Below are 23,061 nucleotides of genomic sequence, written 5' to 3' on the forward strand. Positions count from 1 at the left end.
TTCAATTACTTTGATGGCTCAGATGGCTCTGAGCACTATGGGACTCAACAAATTACTTTGATCCATAAGTTTTAATCTCAGATACATTTACAACATAAAGTTTGTAGTCTGCTTCTTTTACCTTATTCTTGGGACACACTGATGTAACAGAAAACATCAGTGTCGCTGTCAACCATTAGTCTTACAAAGAATCGATATTGTCGGCCTGGTATAATCGCTGCTACTGAACGCTCAGCCGCTGCTGAGTGTGCCGATGGGAATTTCCCTTAGTATTCCATTGGCAAGGGTGGACACGCTTCTCGGGAGTGCATTTTGAACCATAGCGAAATTGAAAATACCAGTACTTCCCTTAACTATTATATCTCGGCTCGCTGCGGCCTCTGCTGCGAGAACGTCGTCGCGATTGATACTGTCGCTCCCACGATCTGGATTTTCGGACTTCAGTTTCCAGCTCTTCGATCAGAATTTCTTTCACTGATAAAGAGGAATCACATGTCACAAGGGACACTTCCGTTGAGGATGATTGAAGTTCATGAGTGTTTTGCATTTCCGTCATTCGATCAGCCATTTACGCTAGAGACTATTAAAATCTTTCGGACGCTGACAGGAAGCTTGTCTAGCCAGAGCGACTTTAAAATTTTATCTGAAACTTTCGTTCCTCCATAGCTTTTCATTATCCAAAGCAACTGACTGGGTTTCATATCACCAATTTCTAATTCGCTAACTAATTTCTTAATTCGACATTCTTTACTTTCCATAAAAGTCATGAACTGTCTTTCTTTAGCTAAAGAATATTTGTTGCTTTCGTCAGTGTTCACGAGATCCCATATATTTTCGACAAATCTGTGCTAACAAATGATTGAGTTTGGTTTCTTCAGTCTGTATTTCTGTGATTGGAAATTGTTAGCCTGATGAAAACATACATTAGGCTTTTCAGTCCAGAACAGTTTCACACCAACTTTATCCACTTCAGTTTGCATATCACTGTTCCCTCTATCTGCCACCATATTTGTTTCTTCTTTAGATCACGTCGGGGTCACCAGTTGTTGGTCTCCTTGTACAATTAATCACAATACACAGTATTTTAGATTCAGAATTATTATTTGGAAACTTCTTCTTCGTTTTGTACCACACTCCAACAGCAAAACAGCTGAACTCTAGATCTCATACTCTGTGCATTTCAAAATGTCATTTGTTTTGAAAAGAAAAATAAAGTGAACACAAAGCACAATTGCTTACACAACTGTAAGTTATGAACATAAACATAACCTTACATTGTGCATCTATGCTTGGTAATGGAAGAAATTCTTCTGTAGACTGTGTTCGCAATTTGTCTTGAAAAAAAAAAAAAAGTGAAATGCAAAGAGTATCTGAGAGGTGGGAAGAACGACCTAAACACTCAAAACAATGGCTCCTTACGCGACAGCATTTGTGCGTATTAATTTACTTTGCTAGCTACATGACTAATCTGAAGACTCAATGTCGAATCCCATGATCGGCGTGTTGGGAGGTTCGCACTTCTGGCCCAGTCGAGACAGAGGCCAGCAATCAGTGACTGGTATCTGTAGATTTTTTTACACAGCGATCCCTTGAATCATCGCTTTCTGAAGATGGCCTAATACACTGCCGAAACTAGTTGCTCAATAAAGCAACAGTTGGAAATTTAGACAGCTGAAAGATGTTTTGATTCAACATTCTCAACTGAACAGCCGATGTCCTGTAACTATCTGTATAAAAATGGACATACAGAGAATCTGAAGACTGGTAAAATTATTTGCGGATGGACATGGAGATGTACAGATATCGCAACTCCCCACATTCCATTGCCTTTCCAATTTTATCTTAAATGAATACGTTGAATATATATACAAAGAAGGGTCACAGAATTGTTTGGCTCATGGGAGAGAATCTCGGAAATACTAAAAACCTTAATTGCCAGACTCATGAAAACAGATGCCAATTATCCCACAAACACTTATTACAAAGTTTACACAACTAGTATTAAGTGAAGAATTGCCCTACAAGTGACTGGAACGGGTGGCAACCCTAATATATGCTACCACGCTAAATACCCTCTTCCATGCACTTCACAGTGCTTTGCAGACTATATATTAGATGTAGATGACTTTTGTTTGTGCAGGGCCTCGGTATTTACCAATCGATCAGAAAGCATAGGGTATCAAAACAGCACAAACTCGACGCATACAAGACGGTCAGAGACAGTCTAGAGAGCTAGTAACGGTGATCCAGGGTAGGTTGTGCTGAGAAATAATTGTTAAGAAAAAAAATTTGATACGTTACGCCGCTCCTGAGTTATTTAACATTGAAGTTAGTCGATCATGCAAATCCAAGCAGCTTGCTAGAGGCAGTGTCTCCAAACGTGTTCTTCTTTTGGTTTCCTGAAACCGAACAAGAAAGTGATACAAAAATTGGACACGGGATGGTAGTAAGGACTGAACGTGAGCCAAAGACTGAGCAGTATAGTGCGCTATCGTCCACGCAATGAGAGCAACTGACACTAATTGTGTCTGGCGGGCCGCTTGAATTTGCGCTCGCAACGACCTTATTGGCTAACTTCAGTGCTGGTTAATTCGGAAACGGCGCAATGTATCGAATTTTTTTTCTTAACAGTTATTTTTCACCACAACCTACCTTGTAACATCCTTACAAGCTTTTCAGGCTGTTTCTGACCACCCTGTTTATTTGGTCGTAGATCGAATAGACTTCGCTACTTTGCTCGATTCTATGTTGTAAAAGGTCAGCGATCATTTTTTTTTTACTTTTTATTGCCGTTTGCCTGTTTGCTTCAGTGTCAACTGCTCCTATTTTATCTATCACATAATTAAAACAGCTGCCTTCTTACTCCGAGCGCTCTATCCCTTGCTCTTAGCGTTCTGCGAAGATGTGTCACCTCCTCATATACTTCCATAAATTTATTAATAACACCTCTTGAATACTGACACGTAACAGCCGTTTTAGAATTCGATGTCTATGCAAAGATGGGAAAAACGGTAGATTTAGCAAACAGCTGGCTCAAACATGTTTCACGTGCTAGGTATGCGGTTTTTCCAATCTACGCGCTACTATTTGTCTGCGCAGATGAGATTTACGCCCACAGATTTTAGCCATTCTGCTCAGACTACCAGCTCCAACTTCCAAGTTTGCGTACATCTCACATACTCGCAATTTTCCAATTCTGTGAAACTATGGAACCTCTGCGTAGACGTTTGCGAACAGATCGTTGCGTGCGAATCGACACCGAGTTTAATTTGAAATCGATCCATAGATAATTCCTACTCTCTTAATACGACATTGGTGAACGGAATAAGAAGAAACCTTAATGTATGGTAAAATGAAAGGAACCCGCTGTTTTATAGTGATTTGCTGGAAATGTATATGAAAATACGAAATCAACTCTGTCAGCGAATATGCAGAAAGTTCCAAGTAAAGTATCTTTATAATTACATAACCTTGACGGGCTAGTGTCACGTGACAGTGACGTTCTACGAGAATTGGTTCTAGAAAGGTGTAACGTAACATCTCTGCCAGTATAAGTGTGGAGCCGGAGTGGATCGTGGTATATAGTTTCGTTGTGACTTCGCTTAAATTTTTACCAACGTTTTGTTGAAACTTTAAAAATGCCTCGACGTGGACGAAGTTCTCCTCCCCCAAGGTAAATTAAATTTATGTCGCACCTGAGTATAAATTACACTTTTTTTTTTCTTTAATCGTAGTTATTATTCTGCCCCAGAATGGTAAGCGGACAGTATTTTCAGGTGTATCCATTTCGTGATTTAGTAAGATCTTCGGCTGACAAGGAAACTTAACAGATGAAATGTTTCGATATAGCTTCTGTAGTTTAGGTTGATCCCGAAACAGCAATCATCCCCGCTGTTTTTTTAACTTCTAAGTTTGTCTTCAAGAGGCGTATTAAGCTGATGAACAAAAAATGCTTTAACTTTCTTTAAAAATTAGACGGTACATGTGACTGATTACTACATATTGCATCAGACTTGTATGTTCCTGTTTTGTCGCCGTCATGAAGATTGCCCAATGAATAGAAAAGTGAGCTTCAGCTGTCGTTACAGTTATTCACAGCGAAATAAAATATTTCATTGAAATGCTTAGGTCAGAAGTACATGTTCAGAACCTGTTTATCATTTATATTAGCGCTTCTTAGTCATTTTATTTGTTGTTGCAGGACATTTTTTCCCCACAATTTGTGAAAGGACAAAGAAAAACGTGACAGTACGGCATGTGTGCTATTGGATTTTTGTTACACATACTAACACTTGGTTAATCATATTTACGGTAAAAAAATTTCCGTAATGAGTACGGCAGATTACGTAATCCAGTCCAGTAACTGCTTATATTAGATTAGGTCAGGTCACATCAGATCTACTATTCGTTCCAGTAAATTTACAGGGCCTAGTGAGGATTTTACACCATGTTAGACAAAGGAGGATACACAATAAATTTTTACAAAGCAATACAAGTATGTTGATGTATTTCCCACAGATCCTTAGTGAAATGGACCTCGTGGATTTTTAATACACTGAGGTGATATAATATTTTAGCTGTTGTCATGCTTCATCAAATAGAATAATCATTTAAACAACTGACTGCATTATTGCTCTGAGTTTGTGCAGAAGTCAGGTGGTATTAATACTATCATTGTTTGTTATTAATAGTCGTATATATACCAGTTGAGTCTACTAATAAATTCATAAATGGAGTAGTAGGAGTTGGTCACCAATAAATCCTTTAGGCACCTCTTAAACTGAACTTTGATAGTAAAACAACTTATGACCTCTGAAAAGTCACAAAAATGTGTGTTCCAGAAAAGTGAACAACAAAGTGACATGAAATATTTGTTAAGATTATTATTCTTATTCCTAGTACTGATTCCATGAATTGAGTTGGTAGTTTGAAAAAGATAGAGCTATGTCATTGAGAAATAAGTAATACATTCAAAGCTGTAGCTAGTATCCAAAGTGCCACTGCAGGATGTTCTTGAGTTCACACCGCAAATAATTCTTAATTCCTGTGTTTGGACCCAGAAAACTTATGCCCATAGAATTCCATCATGAGTGTGTAACATGCAGTGTCTTTGAGTTACATACTATTCATATGTCCACTCAGTTCATAGTTATGGCATTCTTTTTTGGGGAACAGATATACAAAATATGAACAGTTTTAAAACCCCAGAAAAGAGCCATAAGAATAATAGCCAAAAATAGTAGTAAAGGTCATTGTAAAGATCTGTTAACAACACTGGGGATTTTAACTGCTCCTTGTGAATACATTTACAACTCATTTGTACACATCAAAAAAACATTAGTAATTACTGCACAAACAGCTCTGTCCATGACCATGGACCAAGAGCTAGACTCGGCTTACATTTACCAAGGAAAAAAAAAAGCATAAAACTCAATACAGCATTTTCTACCAAGGAATAAAACTGTGCAATAAATTACCAGAAGAAATTAAAGAAATTGTGAAAATACACCTATTTAAAAAGGCAGCTAGAAAGTACCTGTTATGCAATAAATTTTATACATTGAAAGATCACTTAAATGAAACAGAGTAGGGGTTTGGTAAAAAATGTTATATAAATAAATAATAATAATACATTCCACATAAAACATTCACACTGGTTTTTCCCTTTTCTAGAAAAACGTACCCCAAGCTATGTGTAGCACAATACTAACACCTATTCCTCTTTCTGAGCTCAACATCACACTCATTATAGAGGGATGCTGACTCAGTTTTTCATTATAGCATATGGAAAGTTGTGGTACAGAAAATGGCCCAGAGAGAGCGAGAGAGAGTGCAGTGAGTGAACAGTGTAGCATTACATTGTTGAATAAGTTATTTGCAAAAAAAAAAAAAATACCAGGTGTAAATCTAATGATTGCCTCTAAATAGAAGTGCACATGTGTGCGAATTAGGTTAAAATAAATTGGTCTAAATTTGTAAATACTTAGACATGTCCTATACCCTTGTAAAAAGAGATCCACAGATGAATAAAGCTGCTACTACTACTATGTTGCCCGCTTCCCCCCCCCCCCAAAAAAAAAAAAAAATAAAAATAAGCAGATACATTAAAAAAAGATGCTGTGACTTACCAAACAGGAAAGCGCTGGTAGATACACAGTAAAAACCACACAAACACATACACAAATATCAAGCTTTCGCAACCCATGGTTGCTTCATCAGGAAGGAGGGAAAGGCGAAGGGATGTGGGTTTTAAGGGAGAGGGTAAGGAGTCATTCCAATCCCGGGAGAGGAAAGAGCAGAAATAAGCAGATAGACAAATAAATAAATCCTGTCTTACATTAAGGAATAACAATAAGCATAGTATACCAGCTTTTTATTTTTATATTGTGTGTGTTGACAACATTTTCATTGCATATATAGATTTGTTTGGGTGCTTTAACAATTATGTAGTGTGCACCTTCCAGTTGAATTTAACAAGATGTGATCCTAAAAATTTAAGTCAACTTCTTCTCTTATATAAGTTTTAGTTGCCAATAAGTATTTTTACCAAGTTTAATGAAGAAGAGTTGGCTAGGCACTGTTCATGAATGAAATTTTATTAGTCTAAGACTCCACTTGATTTGCTATTTATTGCAATGTTTGTATCATCTGTAAACAAACCAAACTTCGCAGCTGGTAATATTACAGATGAAGGGTCATTGATACACACAAGAAAAAGTAAGGCCACTAAGATTGAACGTTCTGGGATAAATGATAAACAAAATTCTTAAAAGTATCATTGACTGATTTTCTGCGAATGGTCTTGCCCTCAGCTTTAAAAAAGACCCAACATATTCAGTTCTGCACATCTAGAGGTACTACACCAATGATAATTTTAATACATGGCGAGGAAATAATAAATTGGATGCAAACTTCAGAATTCTTAAGTGTCCACCTGGATGAGAATTTAAATTGGAAAAAACACATTTCGGAACTCCTAAAACAACTTAGTTCAGGCATATTTGCGCTTAGAATTATTGCAAATCTTGCGTATTTTCAATCAATGATGCCATATGGAATAATGTCCTGGGGTAACTTACCATTGAAAAAGAAAGTCTTCATTGTGTAAAAATGTGCAGTAAGAATAATGTGGTGCTCACCCAGGATCATCTTGTAGAAATCTGTTTAAGGAGTTGGGCATTTTGACTTCTGCTTCACAGTATATTTATCCCCTCATGAAATTTGTTGTAAATAATCTACTGAATTTCAAAAGGAACAATGATGTACATATTTACAATACCAGAAGGAAAAATGATGTTCATTACTCCACATTAAGGTTGTCTTCAGCACTAAAATGGGGCACACAATGCTGCAACAAAAAATTTTCATCACTTGCCAACTGTCCTAAAATGTCTGACAGTAAAGTAAAACTTGAAAACAAAGTGGAAAAAGTTTTTCCTTGACAACTTCTTCTATTCTGGAGAAGAACGTCTATTATTGTAATGTGGTATAAGGCGGTGGGCAAGACTCCCTAACCCACATCATCTGTATGTCTTTTTGTTTTGGAAAAAACCTCAGAAATGTTCAGAATGTACCATATTATGTGCAAATTAATTTGTGATGTGAATCTAAAATTACTCATTAATGATCCATACACACACATATATTTAGGCAAATGCACCTCCTACACACGTGACTACTGTCAATGGCATGTCAGAAGCTGAGGACTGCCAGAGACGGTGGTCGCGTGTGTCATAGTATGGTAATTGGTCTAACGTGAGTTAGCTTGGGGGGAAAGACAACAGTGAAATAAAGTAGGACTTTATTATTGTTACATTTTTCATTCATGCCATGAAAACTGCACATAGAACTCCAGTTCGTATCTTTGAGGTGTTTTCTGAAGTAATCAATTTTCGGCTTACTGACTAACCTCTTGAAATTACATTTAGTAGTTTTTTTTGTGTTGTTCATTGTTAACATTTAACAAAAGACACTGCCTGTCGTGAACTTAGAGGCCGTTGGCTATTGGTTGTGAAATGATTGTGTTCATTAAACCTTTCTTTTAAGATATTGTCAACGGCTGGCTGTTGGCAATTAGCTATCATAGTTAGAAAATCTATGGTAGGAATTAAGTAAAGTGATAGTGTTACTGTGGTAAATTTGTACTGGAAGAGTTTGTTACAAAACCTATCTACATTAAAATCACCAGCAACCACTATTTCTTTGCTTCTATTGCTAACTAGTTCAGTACAGCTTCAAGGTGATTTATAAACAGATCAGTCACCTGCAGGTGCTCAGTATACACTTGCTGTATGAAGGATTTTTTATGACATTCTACTTCTGTTCCACATGCTGCTCGAGGCAAAATTTATGAATGTCTATGTTCTTAAATTTGACAATTCCTGAGTAATGTGGCAACTCCTTTTTCCATTTCTGCTCTATCAATGTGAGATGCTAACCTAAATGCTGTAACAATTACTGTGTCTGTACTTGTGATCACTGATATTTAGAAAGGCAGATAAACTGGTTTTGATGACTGTAAGTTAATTCATCAGTGCAGATAAGTAATTCATTAATTTCACCTTTTAGTCATAGAATGTTTTGATGCATTATAGATAGCTAGCAATTCACATTGACTGCGATAATATTGGGTAGAAAAAATTCATCCCGATAGGCTCTCCTTTACCATAAATCACTACCATTTGGTTCGAAATATGTGTTATCACAATTAAAAATTCCAACGAAGTGGGATGTGTGTTTTAATGACATTTGGGTTAAAGCTGATTGGGATCCTTGGCTTTTTTTGTACAGATGATACTATAACACCTTGCTGATTGTTTGAACTTTCACTCTGCAAGGGTCTCTTTGTTATTGCAAATTGCACAGATGGATATTCCACTCTCTTTCTAGAGGAGCAATTAAGGGCAGAAAAGAATATGGCCCAAATAACTGCATAAGTCACAGTCTAAGAACTATTTCCAAAACGGAATTCCTTTGACAGCATTTTTATGCCATTGACTGTCATATTATGGAAAAATAATGAAAATAAAATGTTGTCATTGCCAGAAAAATAACAAAACTTCATTTTGACTGTGACCCAATGCAACAGAAATCATTCATTGAAATTTCTCCTGCACCGAATTTTACACTGAAAATTAAAATGTTGTAGGCTGAGACTTAATCTGGAGAACAATATTTGTAGGAAATGCTGTGGCCAGTAGGTACTGATTAATTTTTGGCACATTTTTAGTCTCCGAAGAATTTGTGTAACTGTGCTATGTGCAACTACCTTGAAGCGAAATGAAGTGGATTGTCAAGAGGGTTAAGGGATAAGAAAGAAATTACATTGTTTGTCTAAACTATCCTAAGAGTTGGAAATAAATTGATGTAATTTGTTTGAACACCCTACAGCAGAAAGTCTCAGGGCAGATTGCAAACTAGTTAAATTTTATATGGGTGCTATCTTTTTTACGGATTCATGCTGTTGGGATGGAGGTGAAAATATTGATACTTGCTTCAGACTTCGCTTCCATGACAGGCATCATGTAGAACATGCTCATACATGTTCATCATTTCTAGAAAAGCAGAAGTGGCATGAAGAGGTAGAAGTTGCTTGAATGATTTTGTTTAGTCAGAAGTTATTTTTGGGTTACAACGAATTCCAAAATACTAGTATAGCTAATGAATGTTGGCACTTTTATGCTGACTGAAGATAAAGTTAATACTGCCAGATTTCTCTGCTCCAAGCATCCCTGTAAGAAAGACGAAGTTTGGTGCACATGTCTCATAGAGCCTATATGGGTAAGCTAATCATCACATTGATACAGAAAGAAAGAAAATATAAAATACAGAAATTACTTAATTACTTACAGCTCTGTTTGCGTACTGCAGCAGGAGAAGATTTACTTGTGTAATTATCAGTAGTCCTGTCCCCACTGGGTAACTGGGAAACATAGGCAATATGTTGAGTTTTGCTGTGTTATACATTTTGCCAAAATAAGGAAATTTTTTGAAGTTTTCATTCTGATGTTTTTAAAGTAAATTGACACTGGGACTTTTTCTTAGGTCCTAGAAATAGCTGCACCTAGATCAATGTTTCCACACAATTTGTTATTGTAGGATTATTTGACAGCTTCCACAAATTTATCTTCTTAGTGTCAAGTGTAATTACACTGTATAGGATACGTCATGTTGATCTGCTTTCTGCTGGTTATTCGCATCTTTCCTGCATGATATTTCAACTGTGTGACTTGCAGTCTTCTTCAGGTGCTGTCTGATACCAATTCCAGTATGAAACGAATCCGGTACTTATGCCTATGTTGGGCTAGGCACTCTGTCCATGGTATGCACTGACCAATGCAAGCAGACTAGCATTTTCTTCTAGCCACGGCTTTGCCGACCACTATGCACATACTTTGTGGTTATTATCTGTTGTCAGTCTTGCTGTATTAAGTTCTGAATGACATCCAAGCCATGCTATTTGTTTTGTCTTCAAATTGTTATCATTTACATCCTAGGATCTAGGACATTCTGTTACCATGGTACGCCATGTTAGGTGTTCTGTCCGAAGTCCTTGCATGGCAGGAGCAGCTGCAGTGTTATTTTTCAGGCTGATTGTATTGAAATTGCGGCTCGAGACTCTGAAGAATGTTCCCAGACATTGTCTGTTGCCTGAGGTACCATTTCACATGTGTTCTTTGCTACATTTACTGGGCAGTTATTTCTAACTCCATCATCATACTTAGGTCCTTTGAGGTCTTCATGCAATTGCTGACTTGGTTGCCTGTCTGGTGTGCCTTTGGTGCACCTTGCACCTGATGTCAATGGTCCTGGTCATCTGGTCAGTGTATGCCATACCACATCCACATGGTATGTGGAAAATGCGCGATTTCTGTTGATATAGGCCATCCTTCACACTTCGTAGGAGAGCCTTAATCTTGGTAGGTGGGTGGAACACGATTTTAATGTTATGTTTGTGAAGAATTCGCCAACATATGGCAAATAGGCAACCTTCTGCATTTCTTCTTGCACCTCTTCAGGAACCTCTGACAGGGAAACAGAGCGCAGTGCCTTTTGAATATCTTCAGAAGAGTATCAATTTCTGTAGAACATAGATTGTAGATATTCTGTGCTGGGTGATGGCAACTGCTGGCTTGCCGGTACAAGTCGGTGTGAGTTCGTGTTACACACTGTCACTGAAGGTGCATCTGCCTTCCTCTTAACCAATACATCTGGAAAGAGAGTAGTCCATCCTTCTCCAGTTTAATGTTAGGGTGGCATGAGTTTACATGTTCCAAGAAAACATCGAGCTTTTCCCCTCCCGTGGGGCCATATGAGAAAGGTGTCGCTCGTGTACCTAGAAAAAAAGTATTCAGTGTAAATGCCTCATCTTCAAATTTTTCTATAAAGGATATCTAAAAACATTACAAATGTAGTATATTTGTAAAAGCCTTTAATGATAGCACTTTTGAAATGTTGCAGTTTTGTCATTTGAAACAATTGTTTCCTTTAACCTGAAATGAAAACTAAATTCCTTTATTTATACGGTGATGCTTCATACTTCAATTCCATTTTAACTTTGATTTTCATGGCTCATAATAGGATTTTGTTTTCTAAAATAACCAATAAACAGAAGTGAGATTACTACTCAATTTATGAATCATTAAGTGGCAGAAATGGCAGCTAACCTTGCTGCTAGATTCATATTGTTAGTGGTATAAAGTGAGAGTCTGCCTGGTGCAGAGTAGTGGGTTCAGTGTATAGCCCTCAGTTGGAATTGTTAGAGCTTTTTGTTGACAACTGTAAGCATATTCACTGCTTATTGATAGTTATCACCCTGCTGTCTTATGATAACTTATTCTCAATAAAATCTCTTTGGATTTGTTGTTGTCAATTCAGTGTGTAGTTCAAAAGGCATATTCTACTTGCATTCGATTGGTTTGAATGATTTGGAGTATGAAGATTCCAATCTAAGAACAGTGATATTTAGGAGCACAAACAGTATTCTGTTAATTCATCATTCAACACTCAACAGTTAGCAAAAAGCTTTAAACTGTGTACCACTAAGTAGCTTGAAAACTTTGCACACTGAATTTGTAGAATGTGTGTGTTTTTCAGATTTGGAAATGAGACTGCAATTAAATCCACTCATTCTCTTAAATGTTAATTAATCAGAATAACATTTTTTTAATGGCTGCACAGTGCTGTGGCTCACAATGAAGTACTGGAAATTTGGGAAGCTCTAAAACTATTTCTGTAGCTCATAGTCAGTTAGTGACATACTTTTATTTTTTCAGACAGCTAGATATTTTTGACCATCCCAGTAAAGTTGAACTCTTACATGTTAGGGTACACTGCCCTTCACCGTCTTCTGCAAATTTACACAAGAAGAAACTCGAGGATATTTTATTGTATTGACATGTTCTGAAAGTCTTCATTTGCAACAGTGTTAGCTAATATTTAAATACGAGAAAATGTTATGTCTTGTGAGGAAAAAGTAGCAGTTACAAATATTAAAAATAATTGGAAAATAGCTTAAGTACAGGCCACAATTCTGTTTAACACTGTAATTCACTAATGTTGTCTACCATGATTTGTTTCAGTAATTGTTGCTAATTTTTGTATGGGTCCACCTGAACATGTCCTCTAAAACTTAATTTTTGGCACTCTTGAGCTGCTTTCATTATCTTTCGTTATCCATTACTCAATGCTGTACAGGGTGTCCCAGTAGGAATGGTCAGTATTCAAGGATATGACAGGAAAGATTTGGTGTCTAAAATCCATGCATTAAGAGCTGTGAACGCTTATTGATGTGTTTCACAGTAACAAAGGTAAGTGCTCATACCTCATAAGGTATGTATTTCAGTGCCTGTGTTTGCTCTCGTATCTCTGAATGTTGATAATTCCTCCTGGGGCACTCTGTACAGGGTGCTGCATTGCTCACATTGTTTTGTAAACTTTCAATCTTTGCCCAGATCTTCTTGGCTTAATTACATAAACAACCATACCTTGAAAATATGTATATATAGTGGGTACTGGTTCAAAGAATTAGCCTTGTTATGTGTTAGTGAGAATCCTATGAAGGACACTGATGATTTTATTCATCCCTTAAGCAGAAAACTCTTGACCATTTTGAACTTAGTACAGGCTTTTACAGCCTTGTAAACACCTGGACTGATAGAGAAATATCACTGTCAGTCACCTCCATCTGAATTAGAAATTGAATGGGAGTTAAAACGGTTAAGATAATACTAATGGTAATTCAGCTATTGGCAGACTTGATTACATTTGAAAAAGGGTTCAATCTCGAACCGTTAAAATACCTATTCATCTGACAAGGCAGCTGGTGGCATGTATAGAGAAATACAAAGTTGCAAAACACAGAAATGTCTTAAAGTACACCATTAAGCCATAGCTTGGGACAGCTGTGCAATATGAATGCAATAGAGGTGTGATGGAGAGGAGAATATAAAATGGAATAATCAGTTTTTATCTTAAAGTTAGTGGCAAACTTTGATTCGCTAGTAGGATGGATTGAAACTGTAATGAGGTCTCACACATTCCATGAAAGTCACTTCTGTGACTTACACCGAATGGCTAATAAAACATGCAGGCTCCAGATGAGATTTGAACTTGAAGAAACAGTGTATATACAAAACAAGGCATCACAGATGGGCCCAATCTTGACTAACTTTCATAAATCAAAGAAATGCTGAAAACTGTCATTTGGTACACAATACTAAATACATCGTCAAAAATGTTTTTGATCATTTTTACTGTTGAAACCTCCTGCTAGTTTAAAACTGTGCTGTACTGCAACTTTAACCTGAGCTTGTAGTATTGTGTAACCTATGGGACATCTCCTCCCCCTCCTCCAGTTTTGTGTAAGATGTTCTCACCAGTTAAGCCATCCAAACATTCTTCACATTGTCTATCTGCAAAACATGTACTTGTCATGAGGGAGTTTGGTTGCTTGGCTTGGTCCATGTTCTTCAGTAATGGATAAAGATGTGAAAGATGAATTACATCTTAAAATGTAAATACAAAAACATTTTAAAGTAGCTGTGAATGTAATGCTAAGGATGATAGTCTGACAAATTTAGTCACAAATGATTATATAAGGTATCACCTATCAAAAATAGCTTATGTGATATTTATGATGCCATTGTTAAACTGTGACCTCCGGTTACTAAAATCTTGACAGCAATCAAATTCTAGATTTCCGCAGACTGTATCTTCAATACAATTACTCTTTACATTAAAATGAAGATTGCAAAATATTGTAAATTCATGTGCAATGTTGATCCCAGTCAGTAAAATTACTAACGCCCACATTTTGCAGACAATTGACTTACTCCTTGGAAAATAGAAGTCTTTATTTTGGCTGTTGTCTTTCTACAAAATCATGTGCATTATACCCCATGGGGTGCTACTAACATCTAAAGTATCACAATATAGTATGTTTTTTCCTTCTTTCTAGAGCTGCCCCAGTGCCTGCTCGTGCACCACAGCACAACCAGCCAGCTCATCCTCCTCAACAAGCAGCACCTCCAATGATGCAAGCAGAGCAACCATCTATGTTTAAGCAGATGGCAGCAACGGCTGGTGGAGTAGCTGTTGGTTCTGCAGTGGTAAGTTATTTCTTATATTTAGTCAAGATTATTCTGCATTATGAAGTGGAAAATATCAAAATCGTTAATAATATTGTATCGCATATTTACAGGGTCATGCAGTGGGACACGGCCTTACTTCAATGTTCAGTGGGGGTGGTGGCTCTAGTGCCGACGCTGTTCCTCAAGCAGAAGCACCAGCACCACAACAGAGTTACAGTAACCAGCCAACGGAACCAACCGGACCTTGTGCATGGGAAATAAAGCAGTTCTTACAGTGCGCTCAGCAGCAGAGTGACCTTTCACTTTGTGAAGGTTTCAATGAAGCTCTGCGGCAGTGCAAAACGTCAAATCGTAAGTGATGAACCTACAATAAACTAATGATAAATTTGTAGTTACCTGTTTGAGCAGACTTGGATGGGTGACCATCCAGCCCGTCATGCGCTGTTGTCATTTTTCGGGGTGCACTCAGCCTCGTGATGCCAATTGAGGAGCTACTTGACTGAATAGTAGCAGCTGCAGTCAAGAATACCATCATAACGACTGGGAGAGCGGTGTGCTGACCCCTCCTACCTGCATCCTCCACTGAGGATGACACGGCGGTCGGATGGTCCCAGTAGGCCAATCGTGGCCTGGAGACAGAGTGGAGTGTTTGAGCTGTGAACAAATTAAATGGGTGCAGGAGTCAAATTAAATAGCAGGGCTCGATGTGCTACATGAAACACGCACAAATAGTCATTGTGCCCCATCAATTTCTTGATAGTTCGTGGCGGTATGCATTCAACTTTCAGTTGTAACTGCCCCAAATTGTTTTAAGATGTAAGACTTAGGTGTTTCGGACTACATATATGTTTTTGGGGGAGGGATTAAAAAATCAGCACATTACATAAGTGGTGGTTTCATCATCTTCAGTCTGAAGACTGGTATGATGCATTTCTCGACACTGCTCTATCCTGTGATAGCCACTTCAAGTCTGCATTACTACTCCCACATATATAGATTGGAAGCCGCTTACTGTGGTCAAGTTTTAGTCTTGTAATAAAATTGCTTCCACAATTCCTGGTTTTTGGGATGTGTCCTATCAATCAATCCCTTCTTTTAGTCAGGTTATGCCATAATTTTTTTACCCAGTTTGACTTAGTACCTCATTAGTTATTAGATAAGACCACGCGATAATCTTGATCATCTTTCTGTAGCACCACATCTTAAAAGCTAAACTACTTACTGTGGAAGTTTCACTTCCATATATGGCTGCACCTGAGCCAAATGCCTTAAGGAAAGGCTTCGTAACACTTAATTTTATACTTGATTTTAACAATTTTTTTTTCAGAAACACATTGCTATCGTGAGTTTAAATTTTGTATCTCCTCTACTTCACCCATGGTTGCTTTCTGTGATGCCCATATAATATAAATTACATTTAGTTTGTCTCATTTACCTATCTAATTTCCTCAGCACTGCCTGATTTAATCGGATGTTACAACCCCTCAAGACAATCTGTTCCATTCAGCTGACCTTTGTGTGCCACCTATCAGAATTAGTGTCATTGGCAGTCCTAATAGTATTTATTTCTTCTTCAGGAATTATATTTTTTTCCCCAAATTTCTCCTCGTTACTATCAAATTCTAGTATCCTGTCACAGTTAATTGATCGTCCTCAAGGATCTGAATAATTTATTTCATCTTGTCAAATGTTCTTTCAATCTTTTCATTTGTAGAGCTTAGTTGTCATATAAATTTGTACTACTTTATTGGATGGTGGCTTTGTATCTATCTTGGCTATTCACTATGCTGTTCATAGCAGCTTAGCCATGTTCCTGTTTTCTTAGTCATTATTAGACCTACTCCTGCATTACCTCTATCTGATTTTGTAATACAGTAGTGCCAATTCTCTGAACTAATTGGGGAAATAGGTGTGTGGAAAATCAGTTCATTCAGATAATCAAACTATGTACTTTTATTTATTGGTAAAAAAACAAGATATAATTATGACATGAATTTTTATTACTATAGAGGTAGGTGCAGTAGGAACATTAGTAGTACAGCCCAAACAAAAAAATATGTAATACATATGCACTTTCTGTAGAATTAACACTTAAAAAGCCTTCATTTTGATCAGTCCATGCAAAAGTACCTGCTTATGAGTCATTAAGTGAGTCACTTTTTTTTCAGGACAAATATCTAATACTGTTTGCTTTCTTTTGAGCTTCAAAACCTTGCAAGGCATTATCTAAATATGGAAATACTTGAGAAGCAGCTGGTATGTTTACCTCTTCATTTTCTGGACCACTAGTTGAAGTGCTTTCATTGAAAAGTTTTTACTGCTCCACTATCGTGCATAATTGATGCCCTGGATCTGCAGCGTTGACACTGTCGTATATGTGGTGTCCAAAAGACACACTTTTTGATCCTGCAGCCAGTATGAATTACAATACAAAGGAATTGATATCAGCTGCCAGTGGGCATTGATTTAAGTCACTGGGAAAAGTTGAAAATTTGTGCCAGACCGGGATTCAAACTAGGCTCTCGTGCTTAGTTTAGGCAGATTTGCTGACCACTGCACAATTCGGACACAGTGGTCCATCGCAGCTGCATAGACCACTCGAGCACGCCACCCGTCGGACCCAGATTTTCAACTTAGTCACACAGTAGTACTGAGTAGTGCTCCTTGCCCATTACCTCAGTTTCTCACAGAATTTGCCAATTCCCGTAAGATTTGAGCTTGGTGTGCATCTCTACTGAAGTGATAAATCAGTCATCCTCACTGTAATTATGTATATGTGGTGTCTGTTCTTTCGGGCATGTTGCTGAAGAATCGACAGTTCTCCTTTTATTTGAAGCTCATGACTGCTATATTTTTACACACAGTGTTTTAACCAGCTCTTGTTTGCCTTAAAATTCAATTGCCTTCCAAGATTTTCATTTACTTGAATTGCCTTTTTACGTAGGATGGGACTAGAGCTCAGTTCTCATTGTAATCTGTTTTGTGTAAACCATTTGTAAATAGCACCCTCTAGATCCATACACATGGCAAGCTTCACAGTTTTATAACTTGTCAGAGTATCAGTAGAAGCAAGCTTAAATATAAAAATTTGTGATGCTTGACTTTTAACTTGCCAACCTTGCGATCATTAGATAATTTGATTGCAGATTCACATTCGTCTAACCGTTTCTCTCTCTCTCTCTCTCTCTCTCTCTCTCTTTCTGATAGAAAGAACAAAAGTTTATATTCAGGCCTTTCATATCACAAGTTCTCTCTGTCTGTCTGTCTGTCTGTCTGTCTGTCTGTCTGTGTGTGTGTGTGTGTGTGTGTGTGTGTGTGTGTGTGTGTGTGTGTGTGAGAGAGATGGGGGTTTACATGGGAGCAAGGAACAGTTTGGTTATGCAGTTGGTTGGTTGTGGGACGATGGCAGCTTTGCCATAATAGTAATAGTGGTCTACCTATGTGTGTCCTTACACTTTTGCATTGTCTGTGATTGGCTCACCTTTTCTTTTTTTTTTTTTTTTCTTCTTCTTCTTCTTCTTCTTCTTCTTCTTCTTCTTCTTCTTCTTCCAGATTTAATGCCCATCTCTTTTATTTTTGCAGTTTCTAATTTCTTTTGAGTCACTGGGGTTTCATGTTTCATATCACAAGGCAATGCTAACTTTTGATGCCTAAATCACAAAGAAGTTATAAAGAACAGATATTAATGTACCAGCACAAACTCCAGCCTTCACAATCAGCATATCACTTTTCCAACTATTTCATCTCTTGTCAAGGCTGGATTTTTTTTGGTCATCAGTCTACTGACTGGTTTGATGCAGCTCGCCACGAATTCCTTTCCTGTGCTAACCTCTTCATCTCAGAGTAGCACTTGCAACCTACGTCCTCAATTATTTGCTTGACGTATTCCAATCTCTGTCTTCCTCTACAGTTTTTGCCCTCTACAGCTCCCTCTAGTACCATGGAAGTCATTCCCTCATGTCTTAGCAGATGTCCTATTATCCTGTCCCTTCTCCTTATCAGTGTTTTCCACATATTCATTTCCTCTCCGATTCTGCGTAGAACCTCCTCATTCCTTACGTTATCAGTCCACCTAATTTTCAACATTCGTCTATAGCACCACATCTCAAATGCTTCGATTCTCTTCTGTTCTGTTCCGGTTTTCCCACAGTCCATGTTTCACTACCATACAATGCTGTACTCCAGACGTACATCCTCAGAAATTTCTTCCTCAAATTAAGGCCGGTATTTGATATTAGTAGACTTCTCTTGGCCAGAAATGCCTTTTTTGCCATAGCGAGTCTGCTTTTGATGTCCTCCTTGCTCTGTCCGTCATTGGTTAATTTACTGCCTAGGTAGCAGAATTCCTTAACTTCATTGACTTCGTGACCATCAATCCTGATGTTAAGTTCCTCGCTGTTCTCATTTCTACTACTTCTCATTACCTTCGTCTTTCTTCGATTTACTCTCAAACCATACTGTGTACTCATTAGACTGTTCATTCTGTTCAGCAGATCATTTAATTCTTCTTCACTTTCACTCAGGATAGCAATGTCATCAGCGAATCGTATCATTGATATCCTTTCACCTTGTATTTTAATTCCACTCCTGAACCTTTCTTTTATTTCCATCATTGCTTCCTCGATGTACAGATTGAAGAGTAGGGGCGAAAGGCTACAGCCTTGTCTTACACCCTTCTTAATACGAGCACTTCGTTCTTGATCGTCCACTCTTATTATTCCGTCTTTGTTGTTGTACATATTGTATACGACCCGTCTCTCCCTATAGCTTACCCCTACTTTTTTCAGAACCTCGAACAGCTTGCACCATGAATGTGTCTTGATTTTTCTTTAGCCTTGCTTCCATTATTAGCCGTAACGTCAGAATTGCCTCTCTCGTCCCTTTGCTTTTCCTAAAGCCAAACTGATCGTCACCTAGCGCATTCTCAATTTTCTTTTCCATTCTTCTGTATATTATTCTTGTAAGCAGTTTCGATGCATGAGCTGTTAAGCTGATTGTGCGATAATTCTCGCACTTGTCAGTTCTTGCCGTCTTCGGAATTGTGTGGATGATGCTTTTCCGAAAGTCAGATGGTATGTCGCCAGACTCGTATATTCTACACACCAATGTGAATAGTCGTTTTGTTGCCACTTCCCCCAATGATTTTAGAAATTCTGATGGAATGTTATCTATCCCTTCTGCCTTATTTGGCCGTAAGTCCTCCAAAGCTCTTTTAAATTCCGATTCTAATACTGGATCCCCTATCTCTTCTAAATCGACTCCTGTTTCTTCTTCTATCACATCAGACAAATCTTCACCCTCATAGAGGCTTTCAATGTATTCTTTCCACCTATCTGCTCTCTCCTCTGCATTTAACAGTGGAATTCCCGTTGCACTCTTAATGTTACCACCGTTGCTTTTAATGTCGCCAAAGGTTGTTTTGACTTTCCTGTATGCTGAGTCTGTCCTTCCGACAATCATATCTTTTTCGATGTCTTCACATTTTTCCTGCAGTCATTTCGTCTTAGCTTCCCTGCACTTCCTATTTATTGCATTCCTCAGCGACTTGTATTTCTGTATTCCTGATTTTCCCGGAACATGTTTGTACTTCTTCCTTTCATCAATCAACTGAAGTATTTCTTCTGTTACCCATGGTTTCTTCGCAGCTACATTCTTTGTACCTAAGTTTTCCTTCCCAACTTCTGTGATGGCCCTTTTAAGAGATGTCCATTCCTCTTCAACTGTACTGCCTACTGCACTATTCCTTATTGCTGTATCTAATTTTGGAATCTCTGTCTGACCATGATGTAATCTAATTGAAATCTTCCCGTACCTCCCGGCCTTTTCCAAGTATACCTCCTCCTCTTGTGATTCTTGAACAGGGTATTGGCTATTACTAGCTGAAACTTGTTACAGAACTCAATTAGTCTTTCTCCTCTTTCATTCCTCGTCCCAAGCCCATATTCTCCTGTAACCTTTTCTTCTACTCCTTCCCCTACAACTGCATTCCAGTCGCCTATGACTATTAGATTTTCGTCCCCCTTTACATACTGCATTACCCTTTCAATATCCTCATACACTTTCTCTATCTGTTCATCTTCAACTTGCGACGTCGGCATGTATACGTGAACTATCGTTGTCGGTGTTGGTCTGCTGTCGATTCTGATTAGAACAACCTGGTCACTGAACTGTTCACAGTAACACACCCTCTGCCCTACCTTCCTATTCATAACGAATCCTACACCTGTTATACCATTTTCTGCTGCTGTTGATATTACCTGATACTCATCTGACCAGAAATCCTTGTCTTCCTTCCACTTCACTTCACTGACCCCTACTATATCTAGATTGAGCCTTTGCATTTCCCTTTTCAGATTTTCTAGTTTCCCTACCACGTTCAAGCTTCTGACATTCCACGCCCCGACTCGTAGAACGTTCGTTATCCTTTCGTTGATTATTCAATCTTTTTCTCATGGTAACCTCCCCCTTGGCAGTCCCCTCCCGGAGATCCGAATGGGGGACTATTCCGGAATCTTTTCCCAATGGAGAGATCATCATGACACTTCAATTACAGGCCACATGTCCTGTGGATACACGTTACATGTCTTTAATGCAGTGGTTTCCATTGCCTTCTGCATCCTCATGTTGTTGATCATAACTGATTCTTCCACCTTTAGGGGCAATTTCCCACCCCTAGGACAAAAGAGTGCCCTGAACCTCTATCTGCTCCTCCGCCCTCTTTGACAAGGCCGTTGGCAGAATGAGGCTGACTTCTTATGCCGGAAGTCTTCGGCCGCTATCAAAATTTAGGCAGTGGCGGGCATCGAACCCGGGACCGTAGACGTTTTGGTTATGAATCAAAGACGCTACCCCTAGACCACGGGTACCAGGTGCTGGATAATTTGTGCTTATTAAACTCACCTTGGCATACATATCAAAAGTAAATTCAGAACTAAGCATGTCATCTGCTCTTAAAATTCTAATTTTCGTATAGACATGATTCATATAATAGCTTGCACAGTGTTTTAAAATATTTGGCAAAACCAATATTTGTATTAATGGTTTGTTATTTTCTCTGGATTGTAGGAATTGATATGGTGGACTGGGTTTAAGTGCTAAGCAGCTGTCAGAACTAAATAACAGAAGAAAATGCATGTGCACTTCTAGTTTTTGGATCCTACAATAACCATTTGACTTTTGTCTCTTATGTTATTTAATTCTGATAATGGCTGCTTAGCAGTTGGAAAAAGTCAACCCTCTTAATTTCTGTGATAAAATTTCAATAAAACAAATTTTGAATAATAGATTGCATACTCCTTAGACAATGTCTAGTTTAACATTAATTTTTAACTTAAGAAAAATTTAAACTTTGAGAAAGTATGCATTTATTTATACTTCCCAATTACATTTTGCAGACTTGCCTCTTTGAGCGGAACTGGACATCAACGGGATAGTTGAATTTGCTGTTGAAGCATGAAGTAGCAGCATGAAAATTCTAGTCTCAGTGAACAAAAATATCAAAGCCTAGGAGTAAAAATTCCAACTCTTCTTGGAGCTATTATCCAATATTGCTGTGTTAATATTCACTTGACAACTGAGAAAGTTTTCATTATGATGTAAACAGAGTACTGAGAAATAAAGTTAAAGGTTGTAAAGTTGTTAGTGTTGATCTTGAATGTATATGTTGAAAATAAAATTGACATAAAAGGCTGTATTTTTTACTAAAACCTTAAAATGTTGGATTTGCACTTATCCACCACTAGTACATTGTCAACAATTGCATGGAAAATTCCAAATGTGCTGGCACTTTAAAACTTTGACAATTTTGTGTCATACTTCGGGTGACAGCAGGGCCTGAATAAAGTTGCATCCTTAATTCATTGTGTTAAACTATTTTGTGGAAAGCTGTTATGTAATAAACAGTGCTTAGAAGTGTAGCCATCGAGTTGAGCCATTTGTAGACAAAGTGCAGCTGTCTCACATAGTTGTGTGCAAAAACAATGCATTGGGGTAATTTGATTTGCCATTGTTCTAAACTTTTTCAGTCATAGAAACAAAGTTGAAGCAAGTTTTCGCTTTGTTGTCAGTAAGACCAAACAAAATAATTTTTAATGCGAGAAGTACACACACACACACACACACCAAAAAGTATGGAAATCAGTATGTGTATTTTTGTAATCCAGCCCTGTGTAATGTTTATCAGATTGCCTTAGTGCCAGAACACCTTTTCCAACATATTCAATTGAAGTCGGCACCAGAATTGAATGGAACTATTGAAAGAAAAGCGTAGTATCCAAATACATGTGTCAAACATAGATAACCACTTAGCTTGAGTGTTTCGTGTACACCGGTAATAATAAATTCTGTCTGCAACACACATTTAACATATTGGTGTCTCCTAAACAAGTTCCACGGTAGAAATAAAGTTTGCAACGAAGAATAGTTGCTGGCTGGTTTACGTTTTTTAGGTTTTAGGACAGTATTTTGTACA

At 37.9% G+C, this 23,061-nt stretch overlaps 1 protein-coding gene across 1 annotated transcript; it reads left to right on the forward strand.

Annotated features, from left to right (window-relative positions):
• Nucleotides 1-3,513: 3,513 nt before the first annotated feature.
• LOC126241493 (coiled-coil-helix-coiled-coil-helix domain-containing protein 10, mitochondrial) lies at nucleotides 3,514-22,280 on the forward strand. The gene is made up of 4 exons (XM_049948010.1): nucleotides 3,514-3,673; nucleotides 14,459-14,609; nucleotides 14,702-14,942; nucleotides 21,986-22,280. Exons 1-4 carry the CDS (start codon nucleotides 3,639-3,641, stop codon nucleotides 21,997-21,999), a joined length of 441 nt encoding a protein of 146 aa, XP_049803967.1. The 5' UTR covers nucleotides 3,514-3,638; the 3' UTR covers nucleotides 22,000-22,280.
• Nucleotides 22,281-23,061: the final 781 nt, after the last annotated feature.

The sequence above is a fragment of the Schistocerca nitens genome, chromosome 1 (assembly GCF_023898315.1).
Source record: "Schistocerca nitens isolate TAMUIC-IGC-003100 chromosome 1, iqSchNite1.1, whole genome shotgun sequence".
In the NCBI taxonomy this organism is placed as follows: domain Eukaryota; kingdom Metazoa; phylum Arthropoda; class Insecta; order Orthoptera; family Acrididae; genus Schistocerca; species Schistocerca nitens.

Excerpts from the sequence above, each read along its gene's own strand:
- LOC126241493 (XM_049948010.1), top strand. The coding sequence starts at position 3,639 with ATGCCTCGACGTGGACGAAGTTCTCCTCCCCCAAG. Across the intron at positions 3,674-14,458 it reads CGAAGTTCTCCTCCCCCAAG|AGCTGCCCCAGTGCCTGCTC; the intron begins GTAAATTAAATT and ends CCTTCTTTCTAG. Across the intron at positions 14,610-14,701 it reads TAGCTGTTGGTTCTGCAGTG|GGTCATGCAGTGGGACACGG; the intron begins GTAAGTTATTTC and ends GCATATTTACAG.